The sequence below is a fragment of the Pteronotus mesoamericanus genome, unplaced genomic scaffold (genome assembly GCF_021234165.1).
Source record: "Pteronotus mesoamericanus isolate MK-2021 breed Mesoamerican mustached bat unplaced genomic scaffold, CSHL_Meso_final contig_20, whole genome shotgun sequence".
In the NCBI taxonomy this organism is placed as follows: domain Eukaryota; kingdom Metazoa; phylum Chordata; class Mammalia; order Chiroptera; family Mormoopidae; genus Pteronotus; species Pteronotus mesoamericanus.
The window spans coordinates 12,633,734-12,648,014 of NW_026555085.1; the positions used below are offsets into that span (position 1 = coordinate 12,633,734).

A 14,281-nucleotide genomic window follows, 5' to 3' on the forward strand; every position below is an offset into this window, starting at 1 on the left:
ACGGGATCCTGAGGTTGACAGAAGTGTCCAGGTATGGCCCTCGCAGCCCCAGCAGAGGACAGGCTGGCTCTCGCTAGGGTCAGATAGTGTGGCTGTTGGCTGGGCAGCATCTTAAGCCACACCTCCAGCTGGCATACGTGTCCTTCTGGGCTTGGATGCTACGTGATGCTGGACACATGGTCGCACTCTTGCTGTCCGAGGTTGATCTCCCTCTCCAGGGCCTCCCAGGAGTGAGCAGGGCAGGTCTGAGTTGTGGTTTTCATCTAACGTAGAAGAGCTGGCCCACTAGCTTGCTTCTGCCCTAATCCCTGGTGATTTTGTTCTGTTCCTCTAATCCAGATGTGGGAGCCTCTCCAGATATTTACATTTAAGTCCCAGGACAGGAAAACTCGGCTGGGCCCCTGGCTCTGCGCCCTCCTGCATCGCTCGGAGCCAGCGCTGTGATGGCGTGAGTAGGGCTGTGGGGCTCCTGTCAGCGGACCTCGGGCCTTTTGCAGACTCTGGAAAGACAGAAGGGGACAGAACTTTGTGCTCTGCCTCTGGATCTCGGGGTCAGCTGTACTTGACTTTCAGTAACCCTCTGAACGCTGATGCTCGGCTTATCAGTTAGATTACAGGCGCCTGAGCCACAGGCATTGCCTTGGTGGTGTGCTGGTGGGACTGGACAAGGATGTTCCCGGTGCCAGATCCACCAGTCCCACTCAGCAGTTTGTGTTTCTGCCGACCTGGGTGAACTGGGGTCGGGGGTGGGGGGAGGTGACTGGGCTTGTCCATCCAAGTGACTCGTTGCTGCCACGGTTGAAATTTGTTTCTGCAGACACTTCCAAACGTCTGTGGGCCATGGACCTTTGGAGTGGCTCCAGAGCAGCCGAAAGTGGGCCGGTTAAATCCTTGAGGGCCAAGGGTGTGTGGTGCATGCATCGGTCCCCTGGGGGAGGGGCGTAGGCGTGGGGCAGGGACTCTGCTACTTCTGGGGCCTCTCACTTGGTGCCCCCCGGAGCAGTGGTCCCCAACCTTTTTGGCCCCAGGGACGGGTTTTGTGGAAGACGGCTCTCCCCCGGACCAAGATGGCAGGGCCGGAGGGACAGGAGGCGGAAATGCGGAGCTCAGGCAGTAATGCCAGCAGCAGTAGCTCGCTTCCCCTGCTCACCTCCTCCTGTGCAGCCCTAACCCTAACAGGTCACAGACCTCACCAGTCCGAGGCCCCGGGGGTTGGGGGCTCCTGCCCTAGAGTTTCCAGGTGGGGGCGGAGATTGTGAGGAGAGCTGTCCTCCTGTGGATGAAGGTCCTGGGGCCGCTCTTTTTACTGGAGCGTCTGTGCCTCTGCGGTTGAGGGCCGCCTCTTCTGGCCTGTGTCCTGATGCCGTTGCCCCAGACAGACAGGGCACAGGAAGTTGGCCAGCCTCTCCCTCAGGGGTCTGTGTGTCCCAACAGGAGCCACCGAGGCCTGGGCTCCTGGGCGTCAGGATGTTCCACACAGGGCCCTGGGCCTCGGTGCCAGGGCTGAGTCTCAGGTGTGGAGAGGTGAGCCACTTTTCCGGGGCGGGTTGGTGTCATGCGTGGGAGAGGTCACAGTCACTCACTTGGTCACACAGAACCTACAAAGTGCCTTTCCGGGGCCAACCAGGGTCATCGTGGCATCTCATTCTGATCCGAAGGCGTTTGTTCAAAGCGTGAAATTTCTTTCATAAGAGGGAAAGAGGGTAGATGAAATCAGCTGGTCAGGTTTGGCAGTTCCCAGGGCCTGTACGGTGTCCAGGGGGTGTTTTTTCCTAGACTAGGAGGACTGGCCCCTGAGACACGGGTGGTAGAATGGCCCAGATGGATACTTGGACTGAAACAACTGAAATTACTTCAGAGCAGAAAAACTTCCTGTTGCTCTCTGCTCTCTATAAATTCATGTTTACACATATGTGTGTGCACACATGCACACGTATACACACATGGGTGGACTGGGCCTGGAGCCCAGAGAGCAGCAAGCAGGGCAGGCAGCAGACCAGATGCGTGCCGGGGGGTGGGAGCGGGGACTTGGGCTGCTGCCCACACAGCCCTTTCTCAGGGGGCTGGGGCCAGAGCTCAGGCAAAGTGAGCGTCTGCATGTATGGCTGTTGGGGAGCTGAGGAAACAGCCTGGAGAGCGTTCTTACTGGGCATTTCCTGCTCCAGCTTTGTTGGGGTCAGTGCCCCGCGTGGGCAGATGGCTCTGCCTGGCTCTGCCTGACTGTCGTTGCAGAGGGGCCTCTTGCGGGGCAGCCCCTCCCCTCCGAGTGCTCCTTGCTGCTCTGTGAGCTTTGACTCTGTGAGCCCACCTAGCCTTACACAGCCTGGGCAGTCGCGGTGGGGTCCCTGTTTCATGGCAAGGGGGAGGGGACAGAGAGGCCAGGCTACGTTGGCGTTGGTAGGGAGTGGCAGGGCTGTTGGGCAGCACGGAAGCTGCCACACCGAGGGAGCCGCCTTCAGGAGCACAGTCAGCTGTGTGTTCTGTGAGGTGCTGCATGTAGAAGGCGTGGCACGTGGATGGTGTGGCTGGACCGTGAAAGAAGGGGCAGCTTTGGGAAGCCCATGACAGTGTTCCACCAGAGACCACGGCCCTGGGGGTGTCTTTAAGTCAGAGGGAGTACAGGGACAGGGCCTTGGTGGTGACTGTGCCACCTTGAGGCAGGTACTGCCTCAATCCCCCAAAGTCGTCTTCCTCCCCCTATGTCGTTGCTGTCCTTACTTTTTTTGTTGTTTTATCAGCCGAAGCTTCTCAAGAGTTCCTTCCCTCCCAGCCCTGCTTTTTCTGGAGTCTGCAGTTTTTGCTGCGGGCTCCTTGGTCTGCCTCTAAGTGGCCTGCCTTTTTCCCCCAACAAAACAACTGACCTCTGTGCAGACCGTGCAGGTGGCCAGACTGGGCCCACCGCACACTGTCTTCTAAGCAAATGGGGATGCCACAGCCCTGGGCCGGCCGCCTGCAGGAGAAGCCTCACGGCCCAGCTGTGGGCTCAGAGCAGGCCCTGGGGGCTTGGGGAAGGCCTGGTGGCTGCTCTCCCTGCCTTTTGTAACATCTAAAGTCTGCCCCAGCCAAGCACTAACCAGGACCTGCTGTGAGCTGACGTCAGGACGGAGGGCCCCGCAGGGCCGGCTTTGATGTTTCCCAGGCCCTGTGGATGTGGGGGTGCAGGGGGCTCTGAGTGGCAGTCTGGGAATGCAGCATCTCTCACCACAGCCCCGGGGCAGCCCCAGCCCCAGGAGGGGACGCTGGAGGCCATGCTGGGTCCCCTCTGAGTCATGCCATTTCTTCCTCCAGCTCAGGTTTCTGTGGCCGCTGGTCTGTGGTTCCTGCAACCCCGTGGTCCCTTTCCCTCCATCCCACCCACCAGACTTCTCTGCCGTGGCAGCTCCATTCCTTCCACGGTCTGGGAGTGGTTCAGGGCCTTGCAAGGCAGGGAGCTTTCTAATGTTCATAAAAATGTGAGTTCTTAGGCAGGAAGAGTGGTCGAGGTAATGATAATGGTAGCTGCTGTTTACCTAGTCAGCTCTGTGCGGGGCACTTCTGTGCAAGGTTGGGCATGCCACGTGTGATAGGGTCAGCATTGGAGCCAGGCCTGTCCAACTCAGAACCTTAATGAACGCTCCTCTGCTCCTCTGCGTGAGTGAGACTCCGCGCTCCCCGTGGTGTCTGTGTGGGGACTCGGGGGTGGGGGCGTGGCCTGTCCTTTTAGGCAGGTAATCTCTCTTCATCCTGCAGTTCTGGGTCTGTGGTCCCACTTTGGTGAGACACATGTGAAGAGGCCTATGGGGGTCTTGGCTCGAGGCTGCCATCTGTGTCATGGGAGGTAGTCAGGAAGGGTTCCAGACGCCTCTTGTCCCACACTTCCTTTGAGGTTACCTCAGTTCAGCCAGGAGTCAGCTGAGCGCCTTTGTGTGCCAGGCATTGTCTGCAATAGAGGGCTACCTCTACCTGGCTGTGGGGAGGGAGACCCATTGTGGGATCAGATACTTCCAGGGTTGAGTGCCCTGGACGGTTTTGAGTTCCTGGGCGGGGCTGGGAAAAGCGTGGGGCTATGGTCATAGTTCTGGCTCTGCCACAAATTATCTGTTTTATCTTGAGCGAATGCCTTCATCTCTCTTGACCTCAGTTTACCCATCTGTACTACAAAGGGATTGTACCAAGTTGCCCAGCAGGGGCAGGGCCACACTACTGTGCAGTGTTTGGAAGTGAGTGGGGGTGCTTAGCAGTGCCCGGGGGCCAGATAGTTAACCTGCGCGGCGTGTGAGATAGCCCAGCGTGGTGGTGGAGGATCATCTCAGTGAGAGAGCCCACAGTACCCCACTGAGAAGCACGGGGGGTGCCCTGTACTCTTTCCAGCTCCATGTGTCTTGTGGGCCAGCCCCTCTGAGAATGTTGGGAGAAGAAACAGCACTTTCCCAGGGGCAGCCCCGCAGCTGGACCCAGCCCCATGGGATTCTGAGATCAGTTTCCAGTGGTTTGGGAAGGAATGCACAGGACCTGTTAGTCTCTTCATTCCGGCCCTTGCCTGGCCCTCTTTGGCCAGAGGCAGAGCCTGCTGTTTGCTGTAGCGGCCCCAGGTAGTCGGTTTCTTCTTCCGGGAGGGGCGGCACGCGCCCTTCTGTGCTGTCACCCGCCCTGGCAGGTCTTCCAGGCCCAGCAGCTTTGGGCCTCTGCAGGGGACTCACGTGGGCCAGGAACAAAGCCCAGTGTGTTATGCCTGCTTCCGTAACCATGCCACCTGCCCGGCCCTGCCCTCCGCCTCCTCGACCCATCTGCTACTCAGCACAGGCTTCTCACTCTTCCTTTTGTTCTCCCTGGCTGTGGTTCCACCTTTGGTTCCACCTTCTCTGAGGGGCCCCCTGGCCAGAGCTGAAGTGTAGCTGTGCAGGAGGGGGAATGGATTCCGGTGAAAACCTGCAATCCCTTGGCTCACCTCTCACCTTAGCATAGAAAAGCCAGCCTTGGTCACACGTGGATTTGTAGGAATGGAGAGGGGGAATGTAGGGGTGGCCCTGGCATGTATTTGGGAATAGCCCTAGTTCTAGAGAATATATTGGCTTCTCCTATAATGGGGTGGGTTCTCCTGAAGAAGCCCCTGGGGAACACTGGGCTGCAGAGTTTCTAAGTTCTCTCCCTGACCTGAGGACCCTCTATGTGTGTGAGTACCCGTAATTCTTGAAAGAAGCTCTTTAGATTATGATTTAGTTTTAACTTTGCTCAACATCGTGGATCCTGAAGAGGATGGGGAGGGTTGCCTGCTACTGTCCCCTGCTTTTCAGCCCAGCATCAAGACCTCCTATGCTCTGGTCCCACAGGTTCGAGGCCCTCTTCTTCCAGGTAGCCTCCTGTGTGCCACCGGACACCTCCCACCCCAGCCCTTGGGGCTTCCTCTTCCATGCTCACACCATTCATTTGTGATGAATTTTGTATAATTGTCCTGTGTCCCTTTTCAGACTGGCATCCTGTGGAGCCAGCACCATGTCAAAGTTCTTTAGACACTTGGCATTTGTGGTTTCATGGGCCTTCTCATTTGTACTTACTGGGTGTCTTCTGTGTACGCACAGCCCCTTTCCTTCCGTGTATAGGGCGATGGGTGACCTGTGTTAGAACAACAGCTCCTCTTGACCCTGTCTCTCCTGTGTCCCCATCTACAGGTGCCCAGGCAACCATCGTCTTCATCAAGGAGCCATCCTCCCAGGATGCCCTGCAGGGGCGCCGGGCACTGCTCCGCTGCGAGGTCGAGGCGTCAGGCTCTGTACATGTGTACTGGCTGCTGGATGGAGCCCCTGTCCAGGACACTGAGCGGCGTTTCGCCCAGGGCAGCAGCCTGAGCTTCGCGGCTGTGGACCGGCTGCAGGACTCGGGAGCATTCCAGTGCGTGGCTCGGGATAAGGCTACTGGAGAGGAGGCCCGCAGTGCCAACGCTTCCTTCAACATCAAATGTGAGAGCTGGGGCTATGCGTGTCCCGCACCAGACCCTCAACTCCTGAGCCCTGCAGGACCCTCCTTTCCCTCAGCTTCTCCCATTCCCAGTTGAATGGGGTATGCGGGATGCGGTGTGGTCAGCTCTTTCTGCTGTGTGGATATGAGGAAGTTAAAAGTTTTGATTTTTTTCACATTTTTCCCCTTTCAAGTCTTGGACCATTTATCTGCTGGATGCTTTTGCAAATGGCAAGAGCAGTGAGGCAACATAGCCAAGTGTCAGGCTTGAACTGCCAGGGACCGAGCAGGTGCTCAATCTCTGGTGGTCCATCTGTAGCCCCAGCCCTAGCTTCATGGGGCTTCCCTCCACTGTCCTTTGGGTCAGAGCCTCCAGATTCCCTGTTTCCTGCTTGTCCGCTTTCCCCTCTGCCTTCCCACACTTTTTCTGCTCTGCTCCTCACTGTGCAACCATGGCTTCTGCCACAGGGCTTGAGACTGGTCCTGTGGTCCTGAAGCATCCAGCCTTGGAAGCCGAGATCCAGCCACAGACTCAGGTCACTCTGCGATGTCACATTGACGGGCACCCTCGGTAAGCAGCCAACTTAGAGGATGGGGATGGAGAGGGTTATTCTAGACAGGCAAGGATGTTCCCCCAAGTCCTGGACTCTATTCAGATGCATTTCGCTTCACTCTGTAACAGCCCCTGCCCCTGGTGACTTGAAGGGCAACATTGCGCTGTGGAGTGATCCTGGATCCTGGGACCTAAGAGATCTAGGATCTCAGCCTCATTCTGCCCCTGAATTGCTATGTGCCCTTGTGCAAGTCACTTCCCCTCGCCGGGCCTCTGTGTTTCCCCATGTGTAAACTGAGGGGTCGCTCTGACCCTCTGCTGACTCTGTGTCCCATCCACTGCCCATCTGAGTACCCCTGCCTTCCTGTTGCCGACCCTCTTGTCCCGCAGGCCCACCTATCAGTGGTTCCGAGATGGGAGCCCCCTCTCTGAGGGTCAGAGCAACCACACAATCAGCAGCAAGGAGCGGAACCTGACCCTCCGGCCAGCGAGCCCTGAGCATAGTGGTGTCTACTCCTGCTGTGCCCACAATGCTTTTGGTCAGACCTGTAGCAGCCAGAACTTTACCTTGAGCATTGCTGGTGAGCCTGGTGTGGGGACAGAGCCGGTGGGGCAGGGATGGGAGGGGCCTCCTCACTCTGTCTGTTCACATGCCTGTGCTTCTCCCTCTCAAGATGAGAGCTTTGCCAGGGTGGTGCTGGCGCCGCAGGATGTGGTAGTGGCAAGGAACGAGGAGGCAATGTTTCACTGTCAGTTCTCAGCCCAGCCACCCCCAAGCCTGCAGTGGTTCTTTGAGGATGAGACTCCCATCACTAACCGCAGCCGGTAAGGCATCTGGCAGGGGCCTTCAAGAACGGTGGTACAGGTCGTGTATTGCACAGCGCCTGCTCTAAAAGGGAATGCAAGTCATATCACAGACATCCTAGATCTGTATGTGTATTACTTCAGATTTCCGGCAGAGGGCAGTATGATGTCTTGCTTTTACTAAATGAGTCCAACAAAGGGAAGTCTCCAGGAAGGGCATCTTTTCCTAGTTTCCCCCAAAGGCATTGTATGAGCTAGCAGTGGCTCTGCTTCTTTCCCCCATTACCTCCTGCCCATGTGGATTTTCTGACATTGGGGGGTAAGGACCCAGGGATGTGGGGACGCAGGGGACCTAAGTGATCACAGGCTGGATAGGATGACAAAGATACCTTGCAGATACACATGCATACAGGCACACACATGCATGTGTTTTGGAGGAAACAAACACTTCTAGAAGGTGCGCCAGCCCCTCTCATGGGACTTCTGTCCTCGCCCAGGCCCTGTGAAAGCAGAAAGCACCTTTGCGGTGGCAGGTGTGGCCGTGGTCCTTGGGGGTGTGGCTCCCTAGGCCTCAGCCCTGCAGATACCTTCCGTGTTTCATCTGGTTTGGCCGAGGGGCCTCTGACTGCTGGAGCTGGGTGCCTGGCCAGCAGCCTTATCTTGACCCCGCAGGAAGGTGGCCTCTCTGTTCCTACAGTTGCACACTGTCAGTTACTTGCTGTCTCATTTAAACTCTGCTGCCTACCTTGCCACCGCAAAAGCCAAGTCTCCTGTAGTTGAAACACATGCCTGCTCGTGCACATGAATGAGCGAACACACGAACGTGTGCTGCACATACACATGCACACACACACTGACGCGGCGTGAGCCCGGCTTCCTTCTCTCTGCCCTGTTCCTGGCTGATACCTTCCAATGTCTCCGACCTTTGTGAGGCGGGGTCCCATTGCATGCCCTTCCAGAGGAGGCCTGTGGACCACTTCCTTCAGTTAGCACTCTTTCCCCTCCGCAGCTCCCTACACCTCCGCAGAGCCACCGTGTTTGCCAATGGGTCTCTGCTGCTGACCCAGGTCCGGTCGCGCAATGCCGGGGTCTACCGCTGCATAGGCCAAGGCCAGAGGGGCCCTCCCGTCGTCCTGGAGGCCACGCTTCACCTGGCAGGTGGGTTTCTGGGTCTGGGGTGTCGAGGTGGGGGCTGCCTTCAACAATGTTGGCACGTAGAGATTTAGGTTCCAGTTTCCACTCAAAGAACAGCTTGGGACAGAGGGAGGACGACGGTGCTAGGGTAGGAAGAGGAGATGCTGAGGGTCATAGAGGAGAGTTTGTGCAGGAAAGGGACAAAGCTTATGATGGAAGAATGTCAAGTATCCTGAGACACACAGTGATCGGCTCTTTCCCTCCTGCTCATATCCGTGCAGAGATTGAAGATATGCCGCCACTTGAGCCTCGGGTGTTCACGGTCGGCAGCGAGGAGCGTGTGGCGTGCCTGCCTCCCCAGGGTCTGCCGGAGCCCAGCACGTGGTGGGAGCACGCAGGGGTGCGGCTGCCCGCCCACGGCAGAGTCTACCAAAAGGGCCGTGAGCTGGTGTTTGCCAGTACTGCCGAGAGTGATGCCGGTGTCTACACCTGCCATGCAGCCAACCTGGCTGGTCAGCGGCGACAGGATGTCAACATCACTGTGGCCAGTGAGCACCCTTGCCCTGAAGGTGGAGGAGAGGTGGAGGGGAGCCCAGGTCCCAGGAGGTCTTGGGCTCTGGGTGCGATGGACAGAGGCTTCCTTGGTGCTCACCCCAGGCCCTCTCAGCTCCGCTCCCTGCGGGCCGGAAATCATTTAGCTGCGAGGAGGGGCTGTCAGAGCCAGGCACTGAGGTTGCGTGGCAGCTCTCAACAGAAAAATGGTCCTCTGGCATCAGAGGAAAGAGCAATGGAATGGAGTCTAGAGACCCAGGTCCCACTCTGTCTGCAACGCACGGAGTGACCGTGAATAGCAAGTCACCCACCTTGCTAGGTCTCTGCCTCCTCATTCATAAAATGGGGCTAATAACTCACCTGCCCTACAGGATTGTCAGAAAGATGAGTGAAATAGGTTTTAAAAAAAAGTTTTTTTTGGAAAGATGACGTTGGACAAACTTTTGTGATAATTATTTTACTGTTATACTTTCTAAATTTCTACAATGAACACATTGCTTGTGAACTAAGGATGGGGGAAAGCATTAAATATTTCAATGAAGAGACTGATAGTGCATATGGTAAAGACCTATATACCCTTGCTATAGGCATAGAAATTTACCTTTTTCCTTTATACCATACCTGTTCCAAAACTTTATAATATAAAGTGATATACAAGATAAACTCTTATACACATACACACAATTTTGCAACCTCTTTCCTCCACTTATCTTGACATCCTTTTACGTGGATAAATTTCAAAACTTCAAAAAGATTTTGAATACGGGAAGGGCTTTGTAAATTTGAAGTTGTGACAATACTAATACATTAGAGACACTGAAACCTCGGAGACCTGCTCTCCGGGTGCTCAGGAGCCTGGCTCGGAGGAAGCCGCAGCGCGCAGGTAACTTGTGTGGCGCACGGAGTGCTCACCTTCTCAGCGGCATGCAGATGCAGGCAGGCAGCCAGGCAGCCTTCCCCCGGCCTCAGTCTGTGGGTCACTTTTTCCTTTGGGGGCACTTTTAAAAAATGCAGAATCTGGGACCCCACTCCAGATCTGACCCACACTCTTTGGGGGTGGGGCCCAGATGGAGAGTTTGACTAGTGCTCCAGGTGATGGCTTCTGCCTGCTCGCGGTGGAGAGGCTGGCGTGCCTCGGTCGTTCGGCAGGCACTGCCTGAGCCGTGCCTTGTGTCCGGCCCTGCGCTCTGCAAAGGGGGCCGTGAAGTTGTGGAGTGCATGAGGCGTGCAGGCCTGGATGAGGTATGGAGGGGTGGAGGCCAGAGCTGGGGGGGGGAGAGCTCCGTGACTGCATTCCGTCAACAGATTTATTGAGTGCGTTCAGTGTGCTAGGCACTGTTCCCAGTCCTGGGAATGCGGCAATGAACAAAGCAGACAAAATTCCCTCTCCTTGTGGAGCTCCTGGTCTAGTAGGATCAACAAAGCAAACAAGAGAAACAGTTAAATGAACAAATACATCATTTTAGGTGGCAGTGGAGCCATGAAGGAAAATAAAATAGGATGAGTGACAGAGAGAGACATGAGGACCGGGGGAAGTTTAGGGAAAACTCCAGAGGGTGGCATTTGAGCTGATACTTAAATTAAGGAGGGAGCCAAGTGGATAGGCCCTGAGACATGGCTCATACGTGGAGGGACAGCAGCAGTCTGTGTGGCTTGAGTTGAATAAGTGGTGGTGGGCGTGGTTGAGGCTGAGAGCTGGAGACTAAATCATGTGGGGCCATGTGAGAATACAGGCTTGTATTCCATGTCTCTCAGTTATCTCTTGCTGCATAACAAGTAACTCGTTAACAAGTGGCTTAAACAATAGTTTCACTCACAGTGCTGTGGGCAGGGTTCCACTGGGACGGCCCGTCAACCCCGTGTGCCGTTGGCTGGGCTCCTGAGCATTTGCAGTCGGCTGATAGGGTAGGTGGTGGCGGGTTCTTCCCTGACGGCCTCGCTCACAGGTCTGGCACTTGTATCGCACAGGGTATCTCGCTTCTCTTCCTTGTGGCCGCTCCAGCGCGCTAGCTCAGGCTTCCTTACAGGGAGCCTGGCTCAGGAGCTGCACGGCCTCTCACACATTGGCTTAGAATTGCCAAGTGTCATTTCCACGGTTGGACAAAGCAAGCCACCCAGGTTCCAGGCGGCAGGGAAGCAGACTGCATGGAAGTGGCAACATCATGTTACAAAGAGACCAAAGGGATGGGACAGCTGTTTACAACCATCTTTGCAAATAGTCTTTCACACCAAGTTAGAGGACGGGAAATCCTTGCTGAGTTCTGAGTTGGAGAGTGACGTTTTCAAAAGATCACTCAGGGTGCTCTGTGAAGACTAGAGTATTAGGGGCAAGAGTCAAAACAGGGCGACCAGCTAGGGGACGACTGCACTTGTAGAGGGGAGGGGTTAAAGGGTCTAGAACAGAGATGGTAAAGGGGAGAGGTGGTCACATTTAGGATCTGTTTTGGAGGGTTTGTATAGAATAAGTGTGAAGGGGGATGGGACTACATAGAGGGAAGTCAGGACCAGGTTTTTGACTTCTGTAATTGCTGGATAGTGATTATATTTACTGAGATGGGAAAGCAGGGATGAGCACGTTTTGGGGGAAATTAGGTGTTCTGTTTTGCACATCTAAAGTTTGAGATGCCTGTCAGGTAGCCCGCTGGGGATGTTCATAGGCAGTGGGCTTTGCAAGTCTGAAGCTCATGGCGACGGTCAGGAGTCGGGGTACACGCTTGAGCAGCACCCACTCCTCTGGTGTTGAAGGCTGCGGACTGGGTGCGATCATTCAGGGAATGAGTGAACAGAACAGAGATCTGAAGTTACGGTGTAATAAAAAGAACAGAGGTTCTGGAGTCATACAGACAAGAGTTTATTTCTGTCTCTGTCATGTTTTAGCAAATCGCCATTACTGCCCTGAATCTCTGTCTTCTCAGCTGTAAAATGGGTATAGAAATACACACCTTGGGCATTTCCTGTGACTATTAACAAAGGCAGTGTTCAAAAGGTGCCAGCATGTAGGCCATCACTGAGAGATAACTGCAACAGTTATCACTGGAACAGGGTTCTGAGCCCAAGACCTAACGGGATATTAGAATTTCTTGGGATTGGATCCTTTAGTTTTGTAGACAAAATACTTAACCTTCACTGTCTCCTCCCTGTCCTTCCAGCTGTGCCCACGTGGTTGAAGAAGCCTGAAGACAGCCAGCTAGAGGAGGGCAAGCCAGGCTACTTGCATTGCCTGACTCGGGCCACACCGAAGCCCACAGTCACGTGGTACAGAAACCAGATGCTCATCTCGGAGGTGAGAGTGACGACTGTTGCGGGTGGGTGGGGTGGAATCCTCGCCCACTCCTTCCCTCTGTGCTCCCCTCCGTGGCGCCCTTCTCTGATGCTATCTCCATGTTGGTGGGGGTTCAGGCCAAGACCTCTTCTGTGTTGCAGGACTCGCGGTTCGAGGTTTCCAAGAATGGGACCTTACGCATCAACAGCGTGGAGGTGTATGATGGGACATGGTACCGCTGCGTAAGCAGCACCCCAGCTGGCAGCATTGAGGCCCAAGCCCGTGTGCAAGTGCTGGGTGAGCTGGCATGCGTCGGGAGAGCGCCTTACCTGGCGGGCAAGAGAGTAAAGGGGAAGGATAGCAGGGTCCAGGAGCTTCAGGCCTGCCCTGGCCTGTCTAGCTGCCTCAACTCCTCCTCTTTCCACCCACCTGCCTTCCCTGTATTGAAACAGAAAAGCTCAAGTTCACACCACCACCCCGGCCACAGCAATGCATGGAGTTTGACAAGGAGGCCACGGTGCCCTGCTCAGCCACAGGCCGGGAGAAGCCCACTATTAAGTGGGTACGAGCAGGTCAGTACCATGGGAGCAGGGGAAGGGGGGCGGGCGGACCGTCTGCTGGTCAGATGTGGGCGTGTCTGCGTACCCCGCGAGAGCCCAGGACCAAGTCAGGAACTTTGGGGACAGACGAGGAATGCAGGGCAGATTTATAGCCCACCGAGGAAGAAAAAAGCCAGACACAAAAGAGGTCAGATTATAGTATTAGACAACATATGAGACACTCAGGACAAGTGATTGGATTGGGCCAGGTAGCACCGTAATGCCTTCTCCCTTGTCCCTTTTCAAAAAAGTCATTCTTTCCAACAAAAAAGTAACCTGGGCCCCTTTAGAAAATTTCAGGAGAAAAAAAATGTATAATCCCACCATCCATTATCTCTGGGTGTGTGCCCTTTTCTTTTTCTGTTTTTACAAAGTGATTTTATTGTACCTTTTCACTTATTAAGCTTACATGAGTAAGACATGCTTACTATAAAAACAGAAGATGAAGATAACTGTAATTTTATATTTTTTACCTAACATTATCAGCATTACTCCATGTTTTTATACATAAATATTGGCTTTGATGATTGTGATAATATTTCAGTGATTGAATTCACTATAATTCACTTAAATTTTCCCTAAGTGTGGGAGATTTGGGTTGCTACTCATCTCCCTTCCTCCCGCCCGCTCTCCCTCTCTGTCTGTCTTTCTCTTTCTTTCTTTTTATTACTGCAATAAACATCTTAAAGCCAAAGCTCTTTTCTGGACTTGGCTTTATTTCCTTTGGGAAAGATTCCCAGAAATGGAATAATTATGTATAAGAGAGTATGCACATTTTTACAACCCTTGATATGGATTGCCAAATTGTTTTTTAAAGGGCTGGGCCATTTTTACATTCTCATGAACAATGAGTTAGAGAGAAGGTTGTAGGTTTGAGGAGGGAGTGGGCTCTCCGCTCAGGTGGTCTGGGGGGTGTTCCGTGGGATGTGTGGCTCACAGTGGGTATGAAGCCTGGGATGGTGACAGAGAGCAGGAATGGATTCTAGGAGGGAGGAGTGGCAGGTGAGAACAGGGCCAATTCGAGGCCCAATCAGAAGTGCAGCTTTGCAGGAGTGGAATGTCATACAGGGCAGCGAGGTGAGACTGAAAAATTGGTAAAGGAGTGAAAAACGGGGGCTTCCCAATTCCTGGCTTAGGAGTTTGGATGTCATCTGTGGGTGGTCAGGAGTTCAGACATGTTCTTGAGGAGGTGTGAGTGGCCGAGGGCATTGCCAGCCCGCCAGCCAGCCCGCCATGGAAATTTGGTCAGTCCCATAATTTCCCTTTATTGCCCCTGCAGACGGGAGCAGCCTCCCGGAGTGGGTGAAAGACAACGCTGGGACCTTGCACTTCTCTAGGGTGACCCGCGATGATGCTGGCAACTACACTTGCATCGCCTCCAATGGGCTGCAGGGCCAGATCCGTGCCCACGTCCAGCTTACTGTGGCAGGTGCGACTGTGGCA

At 54.7% G+C, this 14,281-nt stretch overlaps 1 protein-coding gene across 1 annotated transcript in view; it reads left to right on the forward strand.

The window, feature by feature from the left end:
* The window catches only part of PTK7 (protein tyrosine kinase 7 (inactive)), a 62,009-nt gene that overhangs the window by 33,882 nt on the left and 13,846 nt on the right, over nucleotides 1-14,281 (forward strand). The window contains exons 2-11 of the mRNA XM_054568767.1: nucleotides 5,649-5,936; nucleotides 6,403-6,505; nucleotides 6,878-7,068; nucleotides 7,162-7,312; nucleotides 8,301-8,449; nucleotides 8,707-8,973; nucleotides 12,127-12,260; nucleotides 12,401-12,536; nucleotides 12,692-12,811; nucleotides 14,118-14,267. Coding sequence (XP_054424742.1) covers nucleotides 5,649-5,936; nucleotides 6,403-6,505; nucleotides 6,878-7,068; nucleotides 7,162-7,312; nucleotides 8,301-8,449; nucleotides 8,707-8,973; nucleotides 12,127-12,260; nucleotides 12,401-12,536; nucleotides 12,692-12,811; nucleotides 14,118-14,267 — 1,689 coding nt within the window. The remainder of the gene's footprint in view (nucleotides 1-5,648; nucleotides 5,937-6,402; nucleotides 6,506-6,877; nucleotides 7,069-7,161; nucleotides 7,313-8,300; nucleotides 8,450-8,706; nucleotides 8,974-12,126; nucleotides 12,261-12,400; nucleotides 12,537-12,691; nucleotides 12,812-14,117; nucleotides 14,268-14,281) is intronic.